We start from the raw sequence: 25,046 nt of genomic DNA, 5'->3' as shown, positions 1-25,046 counted from the left end.
AGAACACCAGGGCTGGGGTCAGGGCTGGGGTCAGGGCTGGGGTCAGAGGGCCGTTTGTGTTATTATTGAGTCTCGGTTGGCTCCTCTTAGTCTGTGCCTGTTAAGATTAGTCTTAAGACTATTACAGAGACACGGTTAAATGAGCTGTATGTTCTATTACAGAGCTCCTGGTGGGGCTTTCAGTCCTCAGTTACTGTGCTGTCTCAGCTTTATTGAGCTACTGGGGTTCTAACAATAACTAATCATTAGATCTCATAAATCTCATTAGTATGCATATTTATTCATATCAAATGACCTTATTTACTTTTTAAAACTGGGATACTCAAATTTATTCATATATATATTTACTGTAATTTAGATAATCTCATTATTATCTGTAATTAATCTCAAGTATCCAAGACTTATCTTATTATTTACTGTAAATAACTGAGATACTCCTATTATCTAATATAATCGTATTATTTAGTGCTGTTTATTGCAATAGTCTCATTAGAGTGTGTAATTAACCACAACAATTCCATTAATTTCTGATAATTTCATTATTATGTGTAATTAAACAAGACAATCTCATTATTTACTGTAATGATTTGTTTTTAGGTTTAATTAATCACAACAATTTCATAATTGTCTTAATTTTATTGGGATAATCTCATAATAATGTATAATGAAAATGGAATGGTATATATTTTTAGGGTCATTTTAGGGCAATACATTAATTGTTATAATAATTATTCAGCTCATTATTTACTGTTATTGAGATAACATTATTATGTGTAGCTAATCATGATTAAAAAGTAATTATTTAGAGTAATGTATTGCAATAATCTCTATATAATTAATCACACATCTTCATATATTCAGAAATTAATTGAGATAACTGCAATTATCTTCAATAATAATACAATTTTGATAATTTAATTATTTACTGTGCTTCACTGCAATAATCTCATCGGTTTAATCAAAGATTTTATTCAGTGCAATTAATAGCAATAATCAAATTATTATGTGTAATTAACCACAACCTTTTTATTACTGTCCAAGTATTTAACACATGATGATAATCTCATTATTTTGCATAATTAATCATGACAACATTATTTTTTATTGCAATTAATTGTGAAATTCATATGAATTCATCTCATTATTTACTGTAATTGAGCTATTATTTTTTATGTGTATTTAATCACAATTAATCACTACAAATTTGTTATTTAGCATTATTTCTTTCAATAATTTTATTATAATTAAAGTGTGATCAGAACGTTCTTGGTACTTCCTGTGATTGTGGTAATCTCATTATTTTAGGTAATAATTATGATTATTAAGACATTATGATAATCTCATAATTAATGAATCTCAGTAGTTTGTGTAGTTAATCGACAATAACGAGAACAGTGGACTAAACCCAGGGTGAGAGGAGCTGCAGTTTGGGCACAGAGTGTACGATGTGTTGGTCAGGGAGTGTTCTGTGGTGGTCGGTGGGGATGGGGCTGAGGGGGAGATGGGGAGGGGGGAGGGGGGGTGGACTGGGAGCTCTGAGGGGTCTCTGCTTGTGTAAACTCTGCAAAGCTCAGCTGAACTCACTCGATGACAGGAGGCCTGAGCGCGGGGCCGCCGTCAAGACACTGGAGAGCCTGGGTTCCCCACAAAACACTCACAACCTCCTCGCTCTGACCGGCCCAAATAAACACCCCCTCGCAGCGTCCAGCGCAGTGTTTACTTTAAACAACAACTGAAGCCTGAAGCTTTTAAACAGACGAGCTCAGAGATCAAAAGCCCAGTATTATTAATAATCAGACAGATACAACAGCCTGACTCAGCGTGTAAACACCGTAAACACCGTAAACACTGTAACTGACAGGAACCGCAGACCAGGGCAACAGCCGTGCCTTCACAGGCAGTGTGAGCCAGAGCTCCTCCTCCTTCTGTATCTGTGATTGATTAAGACTGCTTGGCCCCTCCCACTGGTGCATGGTGATGTCATAAAATAACTCAGACATTGTAGAGGGGGGTGAAAACTGCTGCATTTTGTGGCAGTGCCAGTTTCATTGGGCCTGGTCAACCCAGGTACCTAGACCCGTCACATGTAATGCTCCCGGCACTGCAAGGGTGAGGACTGACACATGCCTCCCCCTGCCACCGCTTCCGGGCAACCAACGCTGGCGGGGGAGAGCGCCGGGAACCCGGCTCGCTGACCCGGGATTCGGGTTTACAGGAACGTTTAGAGTCAGACGATCTGAATAACCATCCACTGACCTGCAGAAGTTGTGCGCTCCCAGGCCTCCCTCTCCGTTGGGGTATTTGAGGGTGTTGTATGGGTGCTCGAAGGTCTCGTTCCAGAACAGGCACGGCTTTCCTCCCTGCAGGCTGGTGTGGTTCTGCCGACCCCGGTAGTCCTCTCCATTCACCGTGTAGCACTCTGGCAAACAAACACACAGCGGACGTTAACGCACACATCCGGACACATCCACAGGACCACAACCGGATCCCTGAAGATCCCTGCCAATGGATGCTTCTTTAGGGATAATAGTGGAACAAACTACAGGGCAATTTAACCAGGCAAAGAACCACTTAACCAGCTGGAAGAACCCTGAGGAACCTTTACATTGTTAAGGACCCATCATATTATTGACTTACACTTCTGTTTAAAGAACACAACAATGGTTCTATATAGTACTGAATGGGTTCTTTAACTTGTAACAAAAGTGGAACCCTTTTCACTACATAGAACCATTTAAAAAAGGTTCTTTGAAGAACTATCTACAAGACCTTTTTCATCATAGAAGAACCTTGTAAGCATTCCCAGTTCTAAACAGAACCAATGCCTTCAAGAACCCCTTTTTTCAAGAGTATCGAAAGAACCCTAAGAACCAACAAGTTTCAAGAACACTAAAAAGGGTTCTGTACAGTAAAAAGGCTTTTTTTTAATACGTAGCAAAAATGGAACCATGTTTTAGAATCTTTGAAGAACTACACCAAATTGACAAAAGTATTGGGACACCTGCTCAATCATTGTTTCTTCTGAAATCAATGGTTCCAGCTTTTGTTGAAGTAACTGTCTCTACTGTCCAGGAAAGAACAGGTTACTAGATTTTGGAACATGATTGCTGTGAGGATTTGATTGCATTCAGCAACAAGAGTGTTAGTAAGGTCAGGACGTTGTCAGGATTATCACTGACCCACCTCATCCATCCCCAACTCCCCAACTCATCCCAAAAGTATTTGGATGAAGCACCACCATCATTCCAGAGAACATAGCTTTATACCCCTCTAGCCCACAAGAACCATGTAAGCACTCACAGTTTGTTACATAACCATTGCCTTCAAGAATCAAGGTTCTTCAAGGTTCTACTAAAAGAACCCACTGTGGAACCTTTTTAGAAAGGCTGCAGGCTTCAGTATGTTAATGCACAACGGAATAACTTGTATGGAAACATCAAGCATAAAGCTAGGTGTCCCAAAACTTTTGGCAACAGTGTAGCTGTTGATATTTACATGGTAAACACTGCTGACACTGAGTAAAGAGCATGGTAATGACTCGCTGGTCTAACCGCAGTGTGTAAGTCCTCCTCCTCCTCCTCCTCTACAGGGCAGTTGTTGAGCAGATTTAATGACATGCAGGGCTCCAGGTGGGTCGCCTGAACCCGGCCCGGTTGAGGGCAGCCATTCCTGCACCTTGTTTTAGATCACAGGAGCATGAGTCAGAGCACGCTAGCGCTGTAATTTAGCCTGTGTTAGCATGCTGGTGTGGCGCGGTGCGGTGAGTCATGGCGGAGGGCACCGGGGGGCAGGGGGTGGCGATTATGAGAGGAATAAATCAGAAATAATTTGTGATTCTGAAATTCAGTTTGCTCGTTTTGGTCCGTCTGCAGGTTCGCTTGCTAATTTCACTGGTGTGGCGGCGTGATGACGAGGGAAGACGAAGGAGAAGTGAATGAATTAACCTTCTCTGAGACGACGACAACAAACGAAGGAACGCAGAACAAACACAATGAGAGAGCTTGACTGTGTCCTTTCTTGACCTTCTTTGTTTATGGGCCTTTTCCACACACACTGTGGGTTCACTGATGTGGTGTGGACCCCCACGGCCCCCCAAATAAGGACAGAGTTGACCCTGACCCAATCCAAAGTAACAACAAAGTAAAAGTTAAAAGCTCCTAGCTGCACTAAAAGGACAAAAGTATTGGGACACATAGTTTCTTCTGAAATCAAGGCTATTAAAAGAGCTGATCCTGCTTCTGTTGGAGTAACTGTCTCTACTGTCCAGAGAGGAAGACGTTCTACTAGATTTTGGAGGAGGAGCATTGCTGTGAGAATTTGATTGCATTCAGCGACAAGAGCAGCATTAGTGAGGTCAGAATGTTGGAGGATGATGATCACCACCCCACCTCATTATCCCCAACTCATCCCATCCTAAAAGTACTGGATGGAGCTCCACCACCATCATTCCAGAGAACACAGTTCCTCCACTGCTCCACAGCTCCTCAATGCTGGGGGGCTTTATACCCCTCTAGTCCACGCCTGGCATTATTAGGCAGCATGGAGCCAATAGGGTCATGATGTTGATCTGCTCCAGAGAGTCCTATTCTATTGGCAGTACTTCTTCTCTACAGGGACTAGACAAGCTGTGTGTGTGCATTTGCACATCTGTGTCAGCAATGGGTGCAACTTAAAGAAGCTGAATGCATTCAGTAAAAGAGGTGTCCACAAACATTTGCACATAGTTTATATGTAGCTATGGTATGCCTAGATGGTTGGCAGGGTGTTGCCAAGTGATGCAAGCACCAAGCATCACTGCTATGGCATCAGGTGTGGTTGCAAGGTTGTCCAGGGCACTAGCTGGGGTGTTGCTAGGCGGTTGCTATAAGATCTGTAGTGGTTGCTAGGGTGCTGGCTGGTTGCTTGGATAGCTTTCTTGTTCATGCTACAGTTACCAAATCAGTTGTTCTTCTAATGGATCTGCAGTGGTAGCTAGGACGCTGCCATGTGGTTTCTATGGCATTCCACATGGTTGCTGCAGTGTTGCCCATGTAGTTGCTAGCTTGTTGTGAAGAGCATGCTATGAAATGTAGTGTAGTGGTTGCTAGGGTGTTGTTTGCTGTATTATCCCAGGTGGCTACTAGGGCATCACTACAAGGTTGGTTGGTGGTTGCTAGGGTGCTGTTAAGTGACCAGTACACTGAGTCTGACGGTTGCTAGGAAGTTGCTATGATACTCAAGGTTGTTCATGGCAATGTATGTTACCCCAGGCTGTTGGTAGAGCTCTTGCTTTGATATCCCACACGCTTGCAATCATGTTGCTAGGGTGGTGTTTGCTAGTGGCTGTATTCTACCAAGTGGTTGCTAAGGCATCACTACAAGGTTGCTCCTAGCTATGTAACTATGGGACACCAGACGGCTGGTAGGGTGTTGCTAGGTGCTTACTTTACGTTGTGTTGCTAGTGTACTGGTGTATTCGTGATGGCGTTGATTTCTATGGCAACCATGGCTAATCAGCTGTAGACAAGCCCGTCATTCCCCATCAGGCCAAACGTTCTGGAAATGGGTCGGCCACCATATGAGAGTGACGGTCAGACGGTTCCTCCATCCAGAGCACAGGAGAAATGAGAGGCCTTATTCCCAGTCAAAACAAACAACAGGGTGACTGCTCCTTCAAAGGGTATCTGTAGACTTCAAAGCGCCTCGTTTAGAGGAGCTCTGGTTTGAGTGAAGGAGCTGGAATGTGGCGTGTTAGCGTCTTTGAACTTCAGGTCCCATCCGGCGTCTTTCTCAAGGCCTCGCTCACTCTCTCTCTCGCCCACATTTTTGATAGGACGCCGAGTTAGATACCTCCAGCCGGTTCGTCATTGAGATCAGGTGGACGTCGCCCTGAATCAGCGGTGTTTGTGAAATCCGAGACGACAGAAGGTCAGATCAGAGACCTTCACGTCTCTGCTTCATAACATGCGGTCACTCACTGCTGACACCTGCTTCCTATTCACCTGCAGACGGCGTGAGAGCCTCGGCCTGGAGTCTGGATCCAAACAGGTTGAGGAAATGCAATTAAAGAAGAATCCCTCAACATTCTCAAACATTCTGTGGTTAATATGTAAACACAGTGATTCAGAGAGGGGGTTTGGGGGGTTTGGGGGGTTTGGAGTGAAACGCTCGGTTCTAGATAAGCTCCCCCAGTCAGAACACAGTGTTCTACAGTGGAGGTGAAGGGAAGCAGACGTCTGAAGCTCTAATAATAAAAGCTCCTCACAGAAAGTTCTTCACCTAATGGTGATGAAGACGCTGCCTGATGCCTGAGACACTGTTCTACCAGAGTTCTGAGAAGAGTTCGGCTCTAGAACCTGCTTTTAAAATCAGCCTAAAGAAAACTGGATTAGTTGAGATTCTCTATTCACTATTTTACCTTCATCATCATCATCATCATCATCATCATTCCATATAAAACTCAGAATTCTCGTGTTGTAGCTTCACTGGTGGGTTTGGATAGGAGATAAATTATGGGCTGTATCTGTGTTGTAGTCATGTCGACCGACACCTGCTTCCATTCACCACTGCTGTAAAGGAATTAGGGAATCAGCCCCCCCCCTTTGAAGGACTTCACCTCCATCACTGAGTTATGCTGAGAATTTGGAAAATTCCCCTATAGGAAGACTGGTGCTTGCTCCATGCTGACCTATACTGTTAAAACTCCTAAAAGATCCTTGAGGAACTTTTGAGGTTCTTCAGTTTAAAACCGTGGAGGAGCCTTACTTCTAAAAGCCCTTTCTTGAAGGTTCCTCAAAGCAACACAGTTTCACACTGATGAACCTTCAAACGTTCTTCAAAGATCTTATACTTTTAACGGTAGACCACTTTCAAGGGGTCCGATTTAAGATTTTAGACGCCTACAGAAGTAGAGGAAATCCAATGAAATAACCCAGACCTATTATTTGCAATTTCCTTTTCTGCTCCGGATAAAAACATATTTCATTAAAATCATTATGTCAGCTCTGTGATTTCTGCTGCGTGTAATGTAGGTTTTAATTAACGCTGCAGACTGACCTGCCGTGACCTGACTGGTGCTGAGGCTGGGTAATTGTAAAGCTCCCTACTGTCTCTGAATGGCAAATCAAGGCTGAATACTAATCACCATTCAGCACAAAAGCCAGCGAATCAGGTCAAAGAGCTGACAACACGAGTGACGTGGTTAGAAGTGGTTATGTGGTTGCTATGTTATGCTAGGTGGCTGCTAAGGCATCACTACAGGGGTTGGTAGGTTGTTGGTAGGGTTGCTAGCTATGAGCCCCTAACAGTGATTTGGTCAGTGGAACTGATGTAATGGGCAGTGAGTGTAGAAACAGGGAGCTGGTGTTAATGTTATGGCTGATTGGTGCAAACAACACCCTATCAACCATCAGGGATACCACTGCAACCATGTAGGAACAGCATTCAGTATCATAGCGACCACCAAACATCACCCTATCAACCATGTAGGAACAGTCTGAAATATCATAGCAACCCCATAGCAACACCCTATCTACCATCTGGGATACCACTGCAACCATGTAGGAACAGTCTGGAATATCATAGCGATCACCAAACAACACCCTATCAACCATCAGAGATACCACTGCCAGGGATACCATGTAGGAACATCATTCAGTATCATAGCGACCACCAAGCAACGCACTATCAACCATCAGGGATACCACTGCAACCATGTAGGAACAGCATTCAGTATCATAGCGACCACCAAACAACACCCTATCAACCATCTGGGATACCTCTGCAACTATGTAGGAACAGCATTCAGTATCATAGCAACCACCAAGCAATGCACTATCAACTAGCTGGGATACCAGATGGTTCATAAGAACAGTCTGGAATATCATAGCAACCCCATGGCAACACCCTATCAACCATCTGGGATACCACTGCAACCATGTAGGAACAGCATTTAAGTATCATATCGACCACCAAGCAACGCCCCTATCAACCATCTGGGATACCACTGCAACCATGTAGGAAGAGTCTGAAATATCATAGCAACCCCACAGCAACACCCTAGCAACCATCAGACACAGCAGAGTGTAGGAATAGTGTAAATACCTGGTTTAAATTCCTGTAAAATCCAGCTTTTCTTCATCGAAACTAAAACTCACAGGATTTAATTAAGAATTCATTAAATGATATAATTAATGAAATGAACTGTACTTAGTTAATTATGCTTATTATCTCAATCAATGACGAGTCAGTGTCAAAGTGCAGGTGATACTTAAACACCCCGTCAACCCTCAGCAGAGAAGCTCGGCCGGGTGGCGCTGTCATTCTGTCAGTGGCGTGGAGACGAGGACCCTTTAAGCCGAGCGACTCCGGGCGGGTTGTGACTCATACATCATGCCCTCCAGAGCAACAGCAGCCCCCCAGTTTGTATTGTGGGCCTGAGCAGTGGCGTGGCGGAGCAGCGCATGCGAAACGGCCTTCAGACCCGCTGTCCTTACACAGCACGGCTCACCAGCCTCCTCCTGCCCGATACATGCAGGACGGGAGGGAGGAAAACAACGAAAATGAAGAGGAGGACGAGGAGGAGGAGGAAGAATTCGGTACACAGACACACCACAGACTGGCACGACAGAAGCCACTGTTTGCCTTCAAGGGAGACGCGAATTCAACCTCCACCTCATTTGCTGCTCGTTCGCCCAAAAAGCAGCCAGAGAGATAATGCACCAACCTGACCTCGATAAATCCACTAATTAGTCTGCAGTTGGGGGTCATTTTTTTTAAGAACACACAGTACAAGCACTGTCCAAATGTTTGTGGACACCCCTTCTAATAAATGCATGAACCTATGTACCTTTTGGCATCATGTCTACTGTCAGGCGTGGGCTACAGGGGTCTATAGCCCCCAGTACTGTGTTCTCTGGAATGATGGTGGTGCTCCATCCATCCAATACTTCTGAGATGAGTTGGAGGGAGTTGGTTGGGGATGATGAGGTGGGCTGGCGATCATCCATCCAACATCCTGACCTGGCGCTGAATGCAATCAAAGGCTCTCCTCCGATGTTTAGTACAAAGCCTTCCTCCCTGGACAGTAGAGACAGCTACTCCACCAAAATAGACTTCAGATTTCAGAAGAAACACTGAACGAGCAGGTGTCCCAATACTTATGTCACCAAGAGCTTCCAGTTTTCAGAGCTGCAATCCAAAACTATCCGTCCAAGGGCTGTAATTCTAACACCTGCTGAACTCCATCCAGCTCAGCCACCGTGACCCGAGGGTCGTTGGCTCACATTATTATGCTAGCTGCCATCAGCAGCCGGGGCAGCGGAACGCGTTCACCAGAAGCCGCGTCCACAAACATTTGGACAGTTCTGATTTGTTCTCAGAGTTCAGAAACTGGGGTCAGTACTGCAAAGCGGGGAGGCAAAGATGGAAAAAGAAGTAACCGGGACGAGAACAGGAAGCCCAAACGTGACTTAGGGGACGTTTGCTCTGCGCCCTTCGTGTGGGTACGCGATCCGCTAGCAGGCCAGAAAGAGGCCAGCCATCTTGCTGCTGTGGCTAACCTCTCCGAAAAAGCTTTCCAGACGGGTGGACTGAAATAAGCAGGGCCCGGGGAAGGGTAGCAATTAGCTTCAGCTCGGCTTGATGTGGTCAGGAGGCACCATTACTCTGCGGCGCACTCACGGGAAGCAGCGAGCGGTCTGGGGGGAGCGAGATAAGAAGGTCCGTCAGAGATGAATGGGCGGTTAAAAGCCGGCGTGGGCTGGACGAGCACTCGCTCAAAGGGCCCACCGGTTTGTGGAAGAGGAGACCTGACAAGTCGCACTCATCGGTGGGGTAGCCGGCGTTACTGCGCACCACCCCCCAACCCCCCCCCCCACACACACCGCCACCTCTGACGGTTCCTCGCTGTCACCAAGCAACCGTTTCCTCTGTATCGTCATGTGACGTCTTTGTTGTGGTTGGATTACAGACCCTGATGGGAAACAGAGCTTCGACCGCATTAAAGATCGGGTGGGGGGGTGGGAGGTTTGGTTGGGGGTGCTATAAAACGTGAACACATCTACGGAAAAAGAAGCAAGCTTGGAGCACGAGGAAAGGCGGACCCACCCCGCGCCACATAACCAGAAACAAGGGGGTCTTAAGAGCAGGACAGAAGTGGGTTCTGCGCGAAGAGTTAATCACCCTGTTATTATGTTTGTAAGGATTTGTAGCTAATTGCTTCCACATTGAGCATCCAGATGCTCTCGTATCTCGAGTACCGAGCGAGCGAGAGGGAGCGAGAGGGGAAAAAAAAAAAGAGAGAGAGAGAGCGAGAGAGAGAGAGAGAGAGAGAGAGAGAGAGAGAGAGCAGGTTTTGGTCATGTGACCCACATAAAAACAAACAAGTGCAGAAACAAAAGCCCCCCTGCCAGGAGGGAGCGCAGGTCACGCTCTGCAGCAGATCTGCAGCAGCGTTCGGGCCGGCGGAGTGTTAATTACACAAACGTGTTCTGGAAGGAGATGAGATGGAGCCGCGGCGAGCTGCCGATGCCGTGCTCGCTCGCTGAGGGCCGATACTTTCAGCGCAAACCGCTGTAAACATCACCAGAGGCTCAAGTTTCCACTAAACCAGCTCCGCTCAAATCCATCTGGCGGCTTAGGCCAGGGCGGAAAGGGAAACCTCGCCGGTTTTCCAAAATTCTCAAGATGTAAACAAAGTGGATGAGAGAGGATTTTGGGGATGGGATGGGGGGGTCAGAATTGTTCACAGCGGTGATGAACGGAGCCAGACGTCTGGGAAGCTAAATCTGAGCTTTCTCTCTAATGACGTTAATCTGGCCCCTCAGGGCCCCCCGGAGTCAATGCACAGTGTCTGCTGGATTTCACCAGTATTGCTCTCCTCTTTGTGCGGAATGGGCGGTCCTAAAAGTGGGTCAGGCTTACACCAGCATACCCCTGACCAATCGCAAGGCTAACATGGCTCTGCACCCTCTCTTCGGGTCTGAGCAACCTGGCGAGCTACAGCTAACGGCCGCCGACTCTCCACTTCGCTGCGGAATTTAGCGGCTGGGTGCCGGGACGGACAGGAGGTCCGCAGCCAGACACCCACCCTTACTCCAACCCTACCAGCACAGGACTGGTAACTTGGTTCTAGATGTCAGAACCTCGGTCAAAGGTGTGAAAAGTCTTCCCATTCACACTCAGATGGAAGTGAGTGGAGATACGAGGGTTTAAAAGACTTCTATAGAAGCTGAAGTATCAACTGAAGCTTTTTACTCCAGTAAGTGTAAAAGTACTGGTTTCAGAACGACTTCAAGTAGAAAAGTAAAAGTAATGGAAGGAAAACAAAGGCCGAAAGCTTAGGCCGAGCCACAGGGGTCTATAGTGCACTACCCCCCCCCCCCTCCCCAAAACCCCATTTCTCTAAAAGTCATAATGAGGAGAATGATCTATTAAAATGTTGATGTTAAAAATGTTGGGCTGCACTAGGCTCCTGTTTCAGCTGCAGATCTGCCCATTGAAAATGAAGCATTTCAGTAATATCAGCTCTATTAAAGGAGCGTCTCTGTGCTCTACTGAGCATCAACATGAGCTTCATGGAGGAAAATATGAGGAGTCGTTGTCTAGAAGTTCTGTAAAGCTGCAGAAAGTCAGACTTCAGAGGCGTGTGATCAATAAGCTTTATTGGAGTGTAAATGTGGGGCTCAGTCGGGACGTTTCACTGCAGCTCTCTTGAGTCTCTGCCACGGACACAGTCTTCATACTAGACTACAGACGTCTGCTGTGAGCTGCTGGAGAGTGACGGGACGTGTGCAGGTGTGATGGATCTCTTATAAACCAATAGGGAGTCAGAATGGAGTCTGTTTATACTTCTCATCCAATCAGACTCACACTTTCCGGATGGAGAGATTTATCTGGAGAGGGTTTTTATTGATGACGAGCCGGAATGAAAACTAAGGGAAATGAAATAGGAGGAACGAGGCTGTTTTTAAAATGTAAGGAGGAGAAAGTTCAGATAATTGGGGGAAAATGTGAGAAGTAGAAGAAAAAAGTCTGAAAAATAAAGAATTACTGCAGTAAAGTTCAGAGAACCGACATTTCTACTGTAGTAAAGTCATGAAGTATCTGTACTGCGTTACTTGACACCTCCCCTGCTTAAGCGCTACACCCTAATCCAGACTGGTGGTGGTGCAGAGGTCTTTGAAGCAGGAGGTCAGAGCGAGTTCGGAAGGCTATCCGAGTCTCACCGCTAAAGGAGTCTGATGGATCCAGGTTCATTTGCACATCAAACAGCGCTCGCTACACCTCTGAGAGGAACAGGTAGCGCTGGTGGAGAAGATCACCACCGCAGGGTTTAGGGCTGATGATGAAGTCTTGAAGAAAGAGCTGAGGTGAATCCAGCAGACAGCGACTCTTCCCTCGGCCCCCTCTTCAAGTGATACATCTCAGAAGAGGCTCAGGAGAGGCAGAACAGCAGGGGCGGTGGGCGGGGTTTGGAGGGGGGGTCAGAACAATCCAGACGAACAGAACTAACATCTTCATTTCTGAGCTCGAGCCAAACCATCTGCTCATCTCCACAACCACGTCCAAACACCACACACCCACCCACCGGCCCTGGCCCACCAGCCTGAGCTTCAGCACAGTGGAGGACAACCTGGCACTGAGGACAGCAATGCATGAGGTTCCCAGTAGGGCTGGACGACACGTCCCTAACAACCACACCCTGATTTTATCTACCAATATATGTACCAATACATGGACAAAAGTATTGGGACGCGCCTCTTTATCGCTGATTTCAGGTGTCTGAGTACCATTGACCCACAGGTGTATAAACTCCAGCCTCTAGTCCTGCAGTCTGTCTTTCTTCCAGACATCAGTGAGAGAACGGGAGGTTCTGAAGAGCTCACTGAACTCCAGCGTGGTTCTGTATGTAATAGGAGACACCGCTGCACCAATAACAACAACAAGTCAGCTGGTGAAATTTAGACCTTCCCTCCTAGATCTTCCTCCATCAGCTGTGAGTGGTGTTATTATTGAACAGTGGAAGAGCTGGAAGCTCTTCTTAAACGGTTCCTTACCAGGTTCTTGTTGGCGGTTCCACTGTTGGCACCAGTCAAAGAACCCTTTTTTTCTGCACTATATATATATATATATATATATATATATATATATGTATATATATAGAACCCGTAGCCAAGGTAACAGATGTTGTTTGGCCGAACCCAGTTTCCCAAAAGCATCTTAGTAGAGAGAGAGTGTTCAGTGTGATGCTCGTTCGACCCTGAGCTGCTTTCAGGAAACTCTGCCCTGTTCATCTTAAAGACTTTCATTGTTTCTAGGTGCAAATTCAAAGCCACAAGGCTCTGCTGCAGCTGTTTGCACCGTTCTGGGTTTAATTGAATTTAACGCATCAATGGTAAAGTGCCGAGTGGTGCTCGGAGAACCGGAGCAGAGCAGGGAGTCGTGGAGTGCCGCTGCACCCAGGCTTTTAGTCCTTCAGTTTGACTGGAGTCAGTGCGGTCATGTCCCATTTAGAAAAAGAGGATTCCTCAAGGGTACTTCAGCAATGGCGATGGTTCTGTGTTGAGCTATGAACACTCTGACCCTTAAACACGCATCTACACGAAAGTACAAAGGTCCCCAGACGCTCTTTTGAAATGATCAGTGCCTGACTTCACTGACGCTCTCGTGGCCGAATGCCATCAAATCCTCACACAAAGTTCCAAAATCTAGTGAGATGTTTATTTCATCAAGTGTCAGAAACACTCCATGAGTTCATGAGTAGTCTCCGAACAACAAACTCATAAACAGGAGAATACACTATATGGACAAAAGTATTGGGACACTTGCTCATAGCTTCAGTGCTTCTTCTGAAATGAAGGCTATTAAAAGAGCTGATCCTGCTTCTATTGGAGTAACTGTCTCTACTGTCCAGAGAAGAAGACTTTCTACTAGGTTTTGGAGGAGGAGCATTGCTGTGAGGATTTGATTGCATTCAGCAACAAGAGCGTTAGTGAGTACTGGATGGAGCTCCACTATCACCATCATTCCAGAGAACACAGTTCTTCCACTGCTCCACAGCTCAATGCTGCTGGGGGGCTTTATACCCCTCTAATCTGTTTGGCTCGGTCTGGCTCGGCTCTCTGTCAGCTTAACGTTGTGTTAGGCTCTGTGATTGGACTGTGATCAGACCGGAAGGGTAAAGACTGAACGTCCCCCCACATCACAGGTCATCTGAGAAGACTCAGAGCTGGTACTGAGCACGGTCCAGACTGAAGCCAGTGGTTGAGGGGTGTGGTGCTACTTTGTGAGTGTAGTGGTGTGAGGAAGGAAGTGCAGGGTGGAAGACAGGAGGACGAGGTAAACCAGACTCACTCTCTCCCTGAGCACAACGTCACGCTTACCTCACGCTAATACCCACTTACCCACGGCTAAGAATAGCACCAGGCTAACCACGCAGGCCGCAGGCCCAGACTTCTCTGCAGAAGCCAGAACTCTGCCCTTCCCAAACACACACACACACACACACACACACACACACACACACACTAAACCATCAAATGACAGAACTCCACAACCGGCCTCGCCTCAACACAACACAGTGTCTCGCCGTCAGGCCTGACTGACCCTCCCCTTCCCCCCCTCTCACTCTCTCTGTTAGCCCTAGCCCATACCCTCCATTTCTCCTGTAGATTATTCCCCCTCAGCTCCACCGTTTCAGTTACTCACACTGTACCTTTAAGACTCATACATATATGTAAATGACGTCTGTTCTGATTGGCTACCTTAAATCATACCTCATTCAAACTGTCAATCTGGACTGAAACACTTTAAATAGCTTAAATAGGAGGAGGCTAAACCTAATGATGAAGAACACAGTTACACTGCTGAAGGCTGAATGGGAGGGGCTATACTGCTATAGGCTGAGTGGGAGGGGCTAAAGTTCTGTAGGCTGAATGGGTGGGGCTAAACTGCTTTAGGCTGAATGGGTGTGGCAAAAATGCTGTAGGTCAATGGGTGGGGCTAAACTACTGTAGGCTGAATGGGAAGGGCTAAACTGCTGAAGACTGAATGGGTGGGGCTAAACTGCTGAAGACTGAATGGGAGGGGCGAAACTGCTGAAGACTGAATGGGTGGGGCTAAACTGCTATAGGCTGAGTGGGAGGGGCTAAACTTCTGTAGGTTAAATAGGTGGGCCTATACTGCTGTAGGTTAAATAAATGAGGCTAAACTGTTATAGGCTAAATGGGTGGAGCTAAACTGCTGTAGGCTAAATGGATGGGGCTAAACTGCTATAGGCTGAGTGGGAGGGGCTATACTGTTGTAGGCTGAATGGGTGGGGCAAAGCTCCAATAAACTAAAAAGGTAGGGTTATCCTAAAAGCTAAATGGGCGGGCCCAAACTGCTGTAGGCTGAATGGGAAGGGCTAAACTGCTGAAGACTGAATGGGTGGGGCTAAACTGCTGAAGACTGAATGGGTGGAGCTATACTGTTGTAGGCTGAATGGGTGGGGCTAAACTGCTATAGGCTGAATGGGTGGAGCTATACTGTTGTAGGCTGAATGGGTGGAGCTATACTGTTGTAGGCTGAATGGGTGGGGCAAAGCTCCAATAAACTAAAAAGGTAGGGTTATCCTAAAAGCTAAATGGGCGGGCCCAAACTGCTGTAGGCTGAATGGGTGGAGTTAATATGCTGAAGCCTGAATGGGAGGGGCTAAACTGTTGAACACTAAATGAATGGAGTTAAACTACTGTCAGATGCATGGATGGGGCAAAGCTCCAGTAAACTGAATGGGTGGGGTTATCCTGAAGCTGAATGGGCGGGGCTAAACTGCTGGAGTCTGTATGAGTGGATGACTTTCTGAAGTCGGGAACGGGACGCTCTGGAACAGTGTTTACAAACAGCCTCACGCTGCTTATAAAAAAGTAGGGAAATCTGCTTTTCCACGATACGAGCTCTTTACTGGAGGAACAGCCGCGGACACTCCGCCAGAGTGAGCAGTGCGCTGCCAGGCGGCCAATCCTTTGAAGTCGTAACGCAAATAAAAAACGAGCATTAAAAAACGAGCAGGCCTCCAGCAGCTGCTTTCTGGCATGTGCACATTCCACGCTGTTTCAGTCGGACCGAAGCCCGAAAGTTAATCAGAACAGCTACAAACAGAAGAGTGGGAACGTGTTGCGATGCCGGAGCGCTGAGGGGCTCTCAGAGCCGTGCTGGAAAGAGAAAGGGAAGAAGATGAGACAGTCGGAGGGGTTTAGGGGCTTCGCTGGCGAACTCCCTTGCAGCTCCTGATGCTGTGAAATTCTCATTTCATGCCTAGACCTCAACTGGAGCTGGAGGAATCCATGACTCCGCACTCGCGCGGAATACGCCGGCGCCAGGAGCCCGTATTTAAAACAACTCATTTTCGGGTTGGGAGAGCGGCCTGCCAGCCTTCAGGACTTTTTACTGCGGTTCTTCGTGTCTGGAAAGAACAAGTTAAGCGACAAACAGTGAGAGAGGAACTCCGGGAGGTCACAGGGTTAAATAAACAACCCAGTACATACAACTACTCTGACAAGAGAGAAAACAGGAGGCGAGAGGAGAAGAGAGGAGAAGAGAGGAGAAGAGAAGAGAGGAGAAGAGAGGAGAAGAGAGGAGAAGAGAAGAGAGGAGAAGAGAGGAGAAGAGAGGAGAGGAGAAGAGAGGAGAGGAGAAGATAAGAAAAGAGAGGAGAAGAGAAGAGAAGAGAGGAGAAGAGAGGAGAAGAGAGGAGAGGAGAAGATAAGAGAAGATAAGAGAAGAGAGGAGAAGAGAGGAGAAGAGAGGAGAAGAGAAGAGAAGAGAGGAGAGGAGAAGAGAGGAGAAGAGAGGAGAGGAGAAGAGAAGAGAAGAGAAGAGAAGAGAGGAGAGGAGAAGAGAAGAGAGGAGAAGAGAAGAGAGGAGAAGATAAGAGAAGAGAGGAGAGGAGAAGAGAAGAGAGGAGAAGAGAAGAGAGGAGAGGAGAAGAGAGGAGAAGATAAGAGAGGAGAGGAGAAGAGAAGATAAGAGAGGAGAGGAGAAGAGAGGAGAAGAGAGGAGAGGAGAAGAGAAGAGAAGAGAGGAGAAGAGAGGAGAAGAGAAGAGAGGAGAGGAGAAGAGAAGAGAGGAGAAGAGAGGAGAAGTGAAGAGAGGAGAAGAGAAGAGAAGAGAAGAGAAGAGAGGAGAAGAGAGGAGAAGAGAAGAGAAGAGAGGAGAGGAGAGGAGAAGAGAGGAGAAGAGAGGAGAGGAGAGGAGAAGAGAAGAGAGGAGAGGAGAAGAGAAGAGAGGAGAAGAGAGGAGAAGAGAAGAGAAGAGAAGAGAGGAGAAGAGAGGAGAGGAGAAGAGAAGAGAAGAGAGGAGAAGAGAGGAGAAGAGAAGAGAGGAGAGGGGGAAAGAAGAGAAGAGAAGAGAAGAGAGGAGAAGAGAAGAGAGGAGAGGAGAAGAGAAGAGAAGAGAAGAGAAGAGAAGAGAGGAGAGGAGAAGAGAAGAGAAGAGAAGAGAGGAGAGGAGAAGAGAAGAGAAGAGAGGAGAAGAGAAGAGAAGAGAAGAGAGGAGAAGAGAGGAGAAGAGAAGAGAGGAGAGGAGAAGAGAAGAGAGGAGAAGAGAAGAGAAGAGAGGAGAAGAGAGGAGAAGAGAAGAGAGGAGAGGAGAAGAGAAGAGAGGAGAAGAGAAGAGAGGAGAGGAGAGGAGAAGAGAAGAGAAGAGAAGAGAGGAGAAGAGAAGAGAAGAGAGGAGAGGATGGTGGTAAAATAGTGAATAGAGAATCTCCACTAATGCAGTTTTCTTTAGGGACTACTTTCTGTAGCTGCACTACACCCTGCAGCATGTATCCCTCCACCATTTTAATGATCTGGTTCTAAAAGCAGGTTCTAGAGCCGAACTCTTCTCAGAACTCTGGTAGAACAGTGTCTCAGGCACCAGGCAGCGTCTTCATCACCATTAGGGTGAAGAACTTTCTGTGAGGAGCTTTTATTATTAGAGCTTCAGAGGTTGGCACTAGAACGAAGCGCCTCACACCAAACCCACTCAGAATGACGGGCTACATCTCAACCAGAGATCTGAGTTTGCAGAGAAATATGGAAAGCTGGTGGAGTTCCCCTTTACAGTGAGTGCACGGTTTAGCGTAATCCCTGATCAGCACTTTCCACTGAGAGCCGGGTGATGGTGTAGGGGTGGATGGTGATGCTGGGGGTGGGTGTATTGTTGCACAATGAAAGCAGGCCTGTTTAAAGTGACTCCTACCGAAGTCACTTCTGAAAAAAGAGCTCGATGTGGCGGAGAAAACATGCATTAATCTGCACCCCCCACCCCCCGCCTTTTCGGAATTCCTCTCCTCTCCTCTCCTCCTCCTCCTCCTCCTCCTCCCTCTATAGGATCTGCTCCATTGTGGCGCTCCGAGATGTTTCTGATGAACACTGGAGCTCATTGTTGCCCCCTGTAAAGTGTCAGTGCAGCCGTTAGCGCTCCCTCTCTCCGGGCGCTGTCAAAACCTCTTGACGTCCGCTCCGCCCACACACTGCCAGTTATTTTAATCCTGCGGCCCACATGGAGCAGAACCAGCTCGTGTTTAGAAGGTCCCACAACACCAGGGCCTGGATTTGCGTGCCATTAAAGCGTCTATATGGAAAACTGCCATTATAACCAATGTGGTATAATTGATTAATAATTTAATTTATATAAAATACTAAAAATGTACGTCTTCAATTCAATTTATATTTTATTTATTTTCCACTTTTAACATCTGTATAAATGTACAAACCGAAAACAGTAATTAACGTAATTCATTTCTACACAAACCTCTGGTTATCCCTCACATTAAACACACTGTCTGTTACTGTACCTTTAAGACTAATATGTAAATGAGCTGCGTTCACATTGGCTGCCTTGTATTGTGCCTCGTTCAAAAACCCCCCAAAAAATAAACAATGCATAGGACTTCAGTGTAAACTGGTATGGATAAACTGCTGTAGGCTGAATGGGTGGAGCTATGGTGCTGTAGGATGAATGGGTGGAGCTAATCTGTTGTTGTCTGAGGGGTGTAGCGGGGGGTGGGGGGTGGAGGAACTGTCTGTGCAGCAGCTGAGTGGTCCTGGCACTCCACTGCAGATTCATCCAACAAACACACATTTTCTAAAGCTGCCAGTCGCCTTCAGAGCCTTCAAAACAACAAAGACCAAACCGAGCTGGCACGCCTGACGACCCGGCGCGAACACACGACAACATTCCTCAGATCTCAGCACACACACACACGCACACACACACACACACACACACACACACACATATGTATACGTACATCACTGTTTATTTGGGTTTGTTTTAGCATGTGTGTGTGTGTGTGTGTGTGTGTGTGTGTGTGCGCACACTATGGGCCTATATGTATGACGTCTAGCATTATAGAAACCTTATGGCTTCAGAAGGTCCAGATCTCCAGAAAAGCCACAGAAGAAATCCATTAAAGGACCCATTTCAGAGAAAATGACTAACCCTGCTGACGGAATGTAAACCTCCATTCCCACTAACATTCACAAATTCATACTGGATATTAATGTTATTAGAGATTCATACTGGATATTAATGTTATTAGAGCTTCATACTGGATATTAATGATATTAGAGCTTCATAATGGATATTTATGCTATTAGAACTTCATACTGGATATTAATGTTATTAGAACTTCATACTGGATATTAATGCTATTAGAGCTTCATACTGGATATTAATGTTATTAGAGCTTCATACTGGATATTAATGTTATTAGAGCTTCATACTGGATATTAATGTTATTAGAGCTTCATACTGGATATTAAAGCTATTAGAGCTTCATACTGGATATTAATGTTATTAGAGCTTCATACTGGATATTAAAGCTATTAGAGCTTCATACTGGATATTAATGTTATTAGAGCTTCATACTGGATATTAATGATATTAGAGCTTCATAATGGATATTTATGCTATTAGAACTTCATACTGGATATTAATGTTATTAGAGCTTCATACTGGATATTAAAGCTATTAGAGCTTCATACTGGATATTAATGTTATTAGAGCTTCATACTGGATATTAATGTTATTAGAGCTTCATACTGGATATTAAAGCTATTAGAGCTTCATACTGGATATTAATGTTATTAGAGCTTCATACTGGATATTAAAGCTATTAGAGCTTCATACTGGATATTAATGTTATTAGAGCTTCATACTGGATATTAAAGCTATTAGAGCTTCATACTGGATATTAATGTTATTAGAGCTTCATACTGGATATTAATGTTATTAGAGCTTTATACTGGATATTAATGTTATTAGAGCTTCATAATGGATATTTATGCTATTAGAACTTCATACTGGATATTAATGTTATTAGAGCTTCATACTGGATATTAAAGCTATTAGAGCTTCATACTGGATATTAATGTTATTAGAGCTTCATAATGGATGTTTATGCTATTAGAACTTCATACTGGATATTAATGTTATTAGAGCTTCATACTGGCAACAGTATAAAGTACAACGTCATTAAATATGTAATTACATAATTAACATTCAAATTCTCCTGTAAAAACTCATCAGGTATGAAAGGCTTCAGGCTGAGTTTGGCACTGAGGTCAGAATCAGGCTGTAAATCTGCTCTCTGATGAACTGCAGGACAGAAAGTGTGGAAACCAGGCCAGGTGGTGATTAACGAGATCAAGACAAATGACCGGGATTCCTCAGGCTGACGCATCTATTAGTTTAATGCAAAACTCACTATTGAAATATAAGCAATTAGAACGGGCCTGTGTTAGAACCGGCAGCGTCAGCAGGTTCTGCAGTTTCATGAGCGGCCAGGTGCGGCCTTTACAGCCAGACGTCACTCAATCGCACACACTGCACACATGTGGTTTAGCCTGGAGGTAAAAGCAGATACAAAAGCTCCATACACCTTACAGACTGAGATAACCACAGCAACACACACACACACACACAGAAATGAGCAAAATTAACACCTAAGGTACCATCAGTAATCCCATCTGAGTCTTTATCTGTGCTTCTTTTAACCAGACAGATCTTAACAAACACCGAATCAGCAGCCTCAGGATCAGGCTGATGCTCCACTGTCTGGAACAGGGAGAGAATGGCGTCTCCGTCATTCCCACTCCGGGCCGGAGCGCTGCTGCTGCTGCTGCTGCACTATGAAGGTTTGGTGGTGGAGCTGCAGGAGGAGAACCTCTCTCCAGAACTGCTGTGTAATCTGCAGAACCCATAGAGTCATATTAGTGTAAAATCCTGTAGTATTACTCCACCACCTCAGCCCACATACTGCTCTACCTTTTGGAGTTCTCAGCTTGTCCAGAAATGCATGTGTACTGCTAACTGTCCATAAGGGGGCGCTCGAAGCCAGATTTGTATATACTGCAGTTAAATGGAGATAAATGGAAATTACGCTCCCAACAGCAGGGGGAGCCCAGGAGCAAAATTTGTCGTAAGTGTGAACACACTAGATGACGAGTGTCACTGCAGCAAATCTGGATAAAATCAGCGTAGACGACTGACTGATAAGCAAGCAAGCAAGTTAGATGGCCAGGCTCGGCCTGTTCCCTCATTATTCCATCGCAAACGAAGGAGATACAAGTTCTGGAGCGGAGTCTGTGTTGGGTCTGCATTTGGCCGCTGTGGGAACTCTCTGTATCTTCATTATCTGGGAGTCTGTGTGCCTTTGTCTTCTCCTTCACCACATGTAAACAAAGGAGATGCAGGTTCTGGTCTCTGTTTGATCGTCTTCCAGAGTCAAACACAGAAACCCGCCGTGTTTACACTGCCACAGTCCTCACGCTTTCTCCTCCAGCAGCTTTTCCTTTCGCTGAGGTGATGTCACGTGAAGGCAGTACCGGACCGGGCAGTACCGGACCAGCCGTAGTTTTGAGCATGTGGGTCATTTCTGCAGTGTGATCTGCCCAGACTGCTGCCAGACAATTGCTGGGGGGCGGTACCACCAGAAATGTGTATCACTGCATATTCAAAGATTTCAACCTTTTCATGGTAGAACATGGAACCTTCTACAGAGATATAGAGTATAGAGAACCCCTGTATGGAGATATAGAGTATAGAGAACCCTGTACAGCGATATAGAGTATAGAGAACCCTGTACAGCGATATAGAGTATAGAGAACCCTGTACAGCGATATAGAGTATAGAGAACCCTGTATGGAGATATAGAGTATAGAGAACCCTGTACTGAGATATAGAGAATGGAGAACCCTGTACTGAGATATAGAGTATGGAGAATCCTGTATGGAGACATAGAGCATGGAGAATACTGTATGGAGATACAGAGCATGGAGAATACTGTATGGAGATATAGAGCACGGAGAACCTTGCACAGAGTTATAGAGCATGGAGAACCCTGTATGGAGATATAGAGCATGGAGAACCCTGTATGGAGATATAGAGCATGGAGAATACTGTATGGAGATATAGAGCATGGAGAACCTTGCACAGAGTTATAGAGCATGAAGAACCCTGTATGGAGTTATAGAGCATGGAGAACCTTGCACGGAGTTATAGAGCATGAAGAACCCTGTATGGAGATAAAGAGCATGAAGAACCCTGTATGGAGATATAAAGCATGAAGAACCCTGTATGGAGATATAGAGCATGGAGAACCCTGCACAGAGTTATAGAGCATGAAGAACCCTGTATGGAGATATAGAGCATGGAGAACCCTGCACAGAGTTATAGAGCATGAAGAACCCTGTATGGAGATATAGAGCATGGAGAACCCTGTACTGAGATATAGAGAATCCTGTACAGAGATATAGAGAACCCTGTATGGAGATCTAGAGCATGGAGAACCCTGTACTGAGAACATCTGAATCAACATCAACACAAGCAGCAGCAGAGATCCTGCAGTGATACAGAGCAGCAGACTGAAGAGCTGATCAGCTCAGAACACCTTGGACACACACACACAACAAACACACACAACAACAAACCCATACCCATACCCAAACCACACACACACACACACACACACACACCTGTTTCACAGCCCTCGGTGCTGCAGGTTTATTGGTATGGGTGGAATGTTAATTATATGTGGTTTCGTGCAAACAGGCATGTGTCGGGTTTTCTGAGGAGTGTGTGTGTACTGTAGCGATTACAGGACACACTGCAGCAGAAGGAAGGTGTGTGTGTGTGTGTGTGTGTGCGCACAGGTACTGCTGTTCTGGTTTAGATTTGGACTGTTAGGCTCAGACCTGAGAGGATAGATGGGTATGGGTATGGATAAGTATGGATGGGGAAGAACAGGTATGGATAAGTATGGGTGGGTATAGATGGTATGGATGGATATGAATAGTTATGGATGGTATGGATGGATATGGGTGGGTATGGATGGGTATGGATGGGTATAGATGGTATGGATGGATATGGATGGGTATGGATGGTATGAATGGATATGGATGGGTATGGATGGTATGGATGGATATGGATGGGTATGGATGGTATGAATGGATATGAATGGGTATGAATGGTTATGGATGGTATGGATGGTATGGATGGGTATGAATGGGTATGGATGGTATGGATGGATATGGATGGGTATGGATGGTATGAATGGATATGGATGGGTATGGATGGTATGAATGGATATGGATGGGTATGAATGGTTATGGATGGTATGGATGGTATGGATGGGTATGGATGGTATGAATGGATATGGATGGGTATGAATGGTTATGGATGGTATGGATGGTATGGATGGGTATAAATGGGTATGAATGGGTATGGATGGTATGGATGGGTATGGATGGTATGAATGGATATGGATGGGTATGAATGGATTTGGATGGTATGGATGGTATGGATGGGTATGAATGGTTATGGATGGTATGGATGGTATGGATGGGTATGGATGGTATGGATGGTATGGATGGGTATGGATGGTATGGATGAGTATGGATGGTATATGTGGTATAGATGGATGTATAATTGGTAGTGAATGGGTTTGGGTGTGGACATCAAAGAGTATGGGTATGGGAATGAATAGGATTAATGAACATGGGTATGAATAGGTAAGATTGGTATTATGGGTTTGGATATGAATGAGTATGATATGAATAGGTATGTGTATAAATGGGTACAGGTATCACTTGGGTATCGGTATGAATCAATCTGTGTGTGGATGAGTATGGGTGTGGGTGGATATGTGAATTTGATTGGGTATAGATGGGCATGAGAATAGGTGTCAACAAACCCGGCCTTTTTCTTTATAAATGAGCTTCAGTTCTGCTGAATATAATTTGTTTGTTTATGTATTTTGCTGGTTTTTATGAGACGCATCTATGTTCATGAGCCGAAACCCGTCTGCCCGTGTTTATGTTTTCCTCGTTGGCAGTTAATCACTCCTAATTAGCTGCTATAAAGCAGCTCTGAGCGTTACCCCGCCTGAAGGCTTTACTTAAAACGTTGTTGTTTCCAATTAACTTAATATTCTCCCCGTTTCTCTGCGTGTCTGAACGATGAGGGAGAGCTGAAGGGAAAAGGGAAGCGCTTATTATTGTAGAGCGACTGAGTCGCCAAACAGAACTCAGGTGACCCCGGCGTCTCAGCTTAGCGCTACGCAGCCATAGCAGACTCCATTCAGAGAGCACTTCTTTGACAATATCTCTGACAGCCTTCAGCCAATGTTCTAGATAACCGTGACTCATACAGTGTCGGAGAACACATAATCTGTCTATTAGAGAGTCCTGAACACCCCCACGCGAATTTGGGGCTCATGGTGGCTCTGCGCCATGTTGCTTTGCCATCAGCATCCGGAGTCAGAGAGAGCACAATTGGCCACGCTCTCTCCAGGTGGGTAGATGGCGCTCTCTCTCCTTTTCACCCTTAAGCGATGTTGGCCGTAACAGGTGTCTGTTAGCTGGTGCGGTGGAGCTGGGGACCTGGTGCTTTCATCGTAGCGTGGTGGCAGCAGGTGTCGGGAGCAGGGGCGCTATATGGGGGGCGGAGGGGGACATCGCCGGGCAACCAACCAACGCACCTGGAGGGAAAAGCGGCATACCCGGCTACGACGCACCGGCCTGCAGACGCCTGTTACAGCC

General features: G+C 45.9%; 2 protein-coding genes across 2 annotated transcripts in view; both read right to left on the bottom strand.

Annotated features, from left to right (window-relative positions):
- Positions 1-25,046, bottom strand: part of kremen1 (kringle containing transmembrane protein 1) — a 73,968-nt gene that overhangs the window by 36,908 nt on the left and 12,014 nt on the right. Inside the window, 1 exon segment of the mRNA XM_072665272.1 lies at positions 2,257-2,419. Coding sequence (XP_072521373.1) covers positions 2,257-2,419 — 163 coding nt within the window.
- The window catches only part of atad1a (ATPase family AAA domain containing 1a), a 296,764-nt gene continuing 278,164 nt past the window's right edge, over positions 6,447-25,046 (bottom strand). The window contains exon 10 of the transcript XR_011978003.1: positions 6,447-6,459. The gene's annotated coding sequence lies outside the window, so the exon portion shown is untranslated. The remainder of the gene's footprint in view (positions 6,460-25,046) is intronic.

The sequence above is a fragment of the Salminus brasiliensis genome, chromosome 20 (genome assembly GCF_030463535.1).
Source record: "Salminus brasiliensis chromosome 20, fSalBra1.hap2, whole genome shotgun sequence".
NCBI lineage: Eukaryota > Metazoa > Chordata > Actinopteri > Characiformes > Bryconidae > Salminus > Salminus brasiliensis.
The sequence above is the reverse complement of the archived record's forward strand: the minus strand, read 5'-3'. Positions and strand labels throughout refer to the sequence as shown.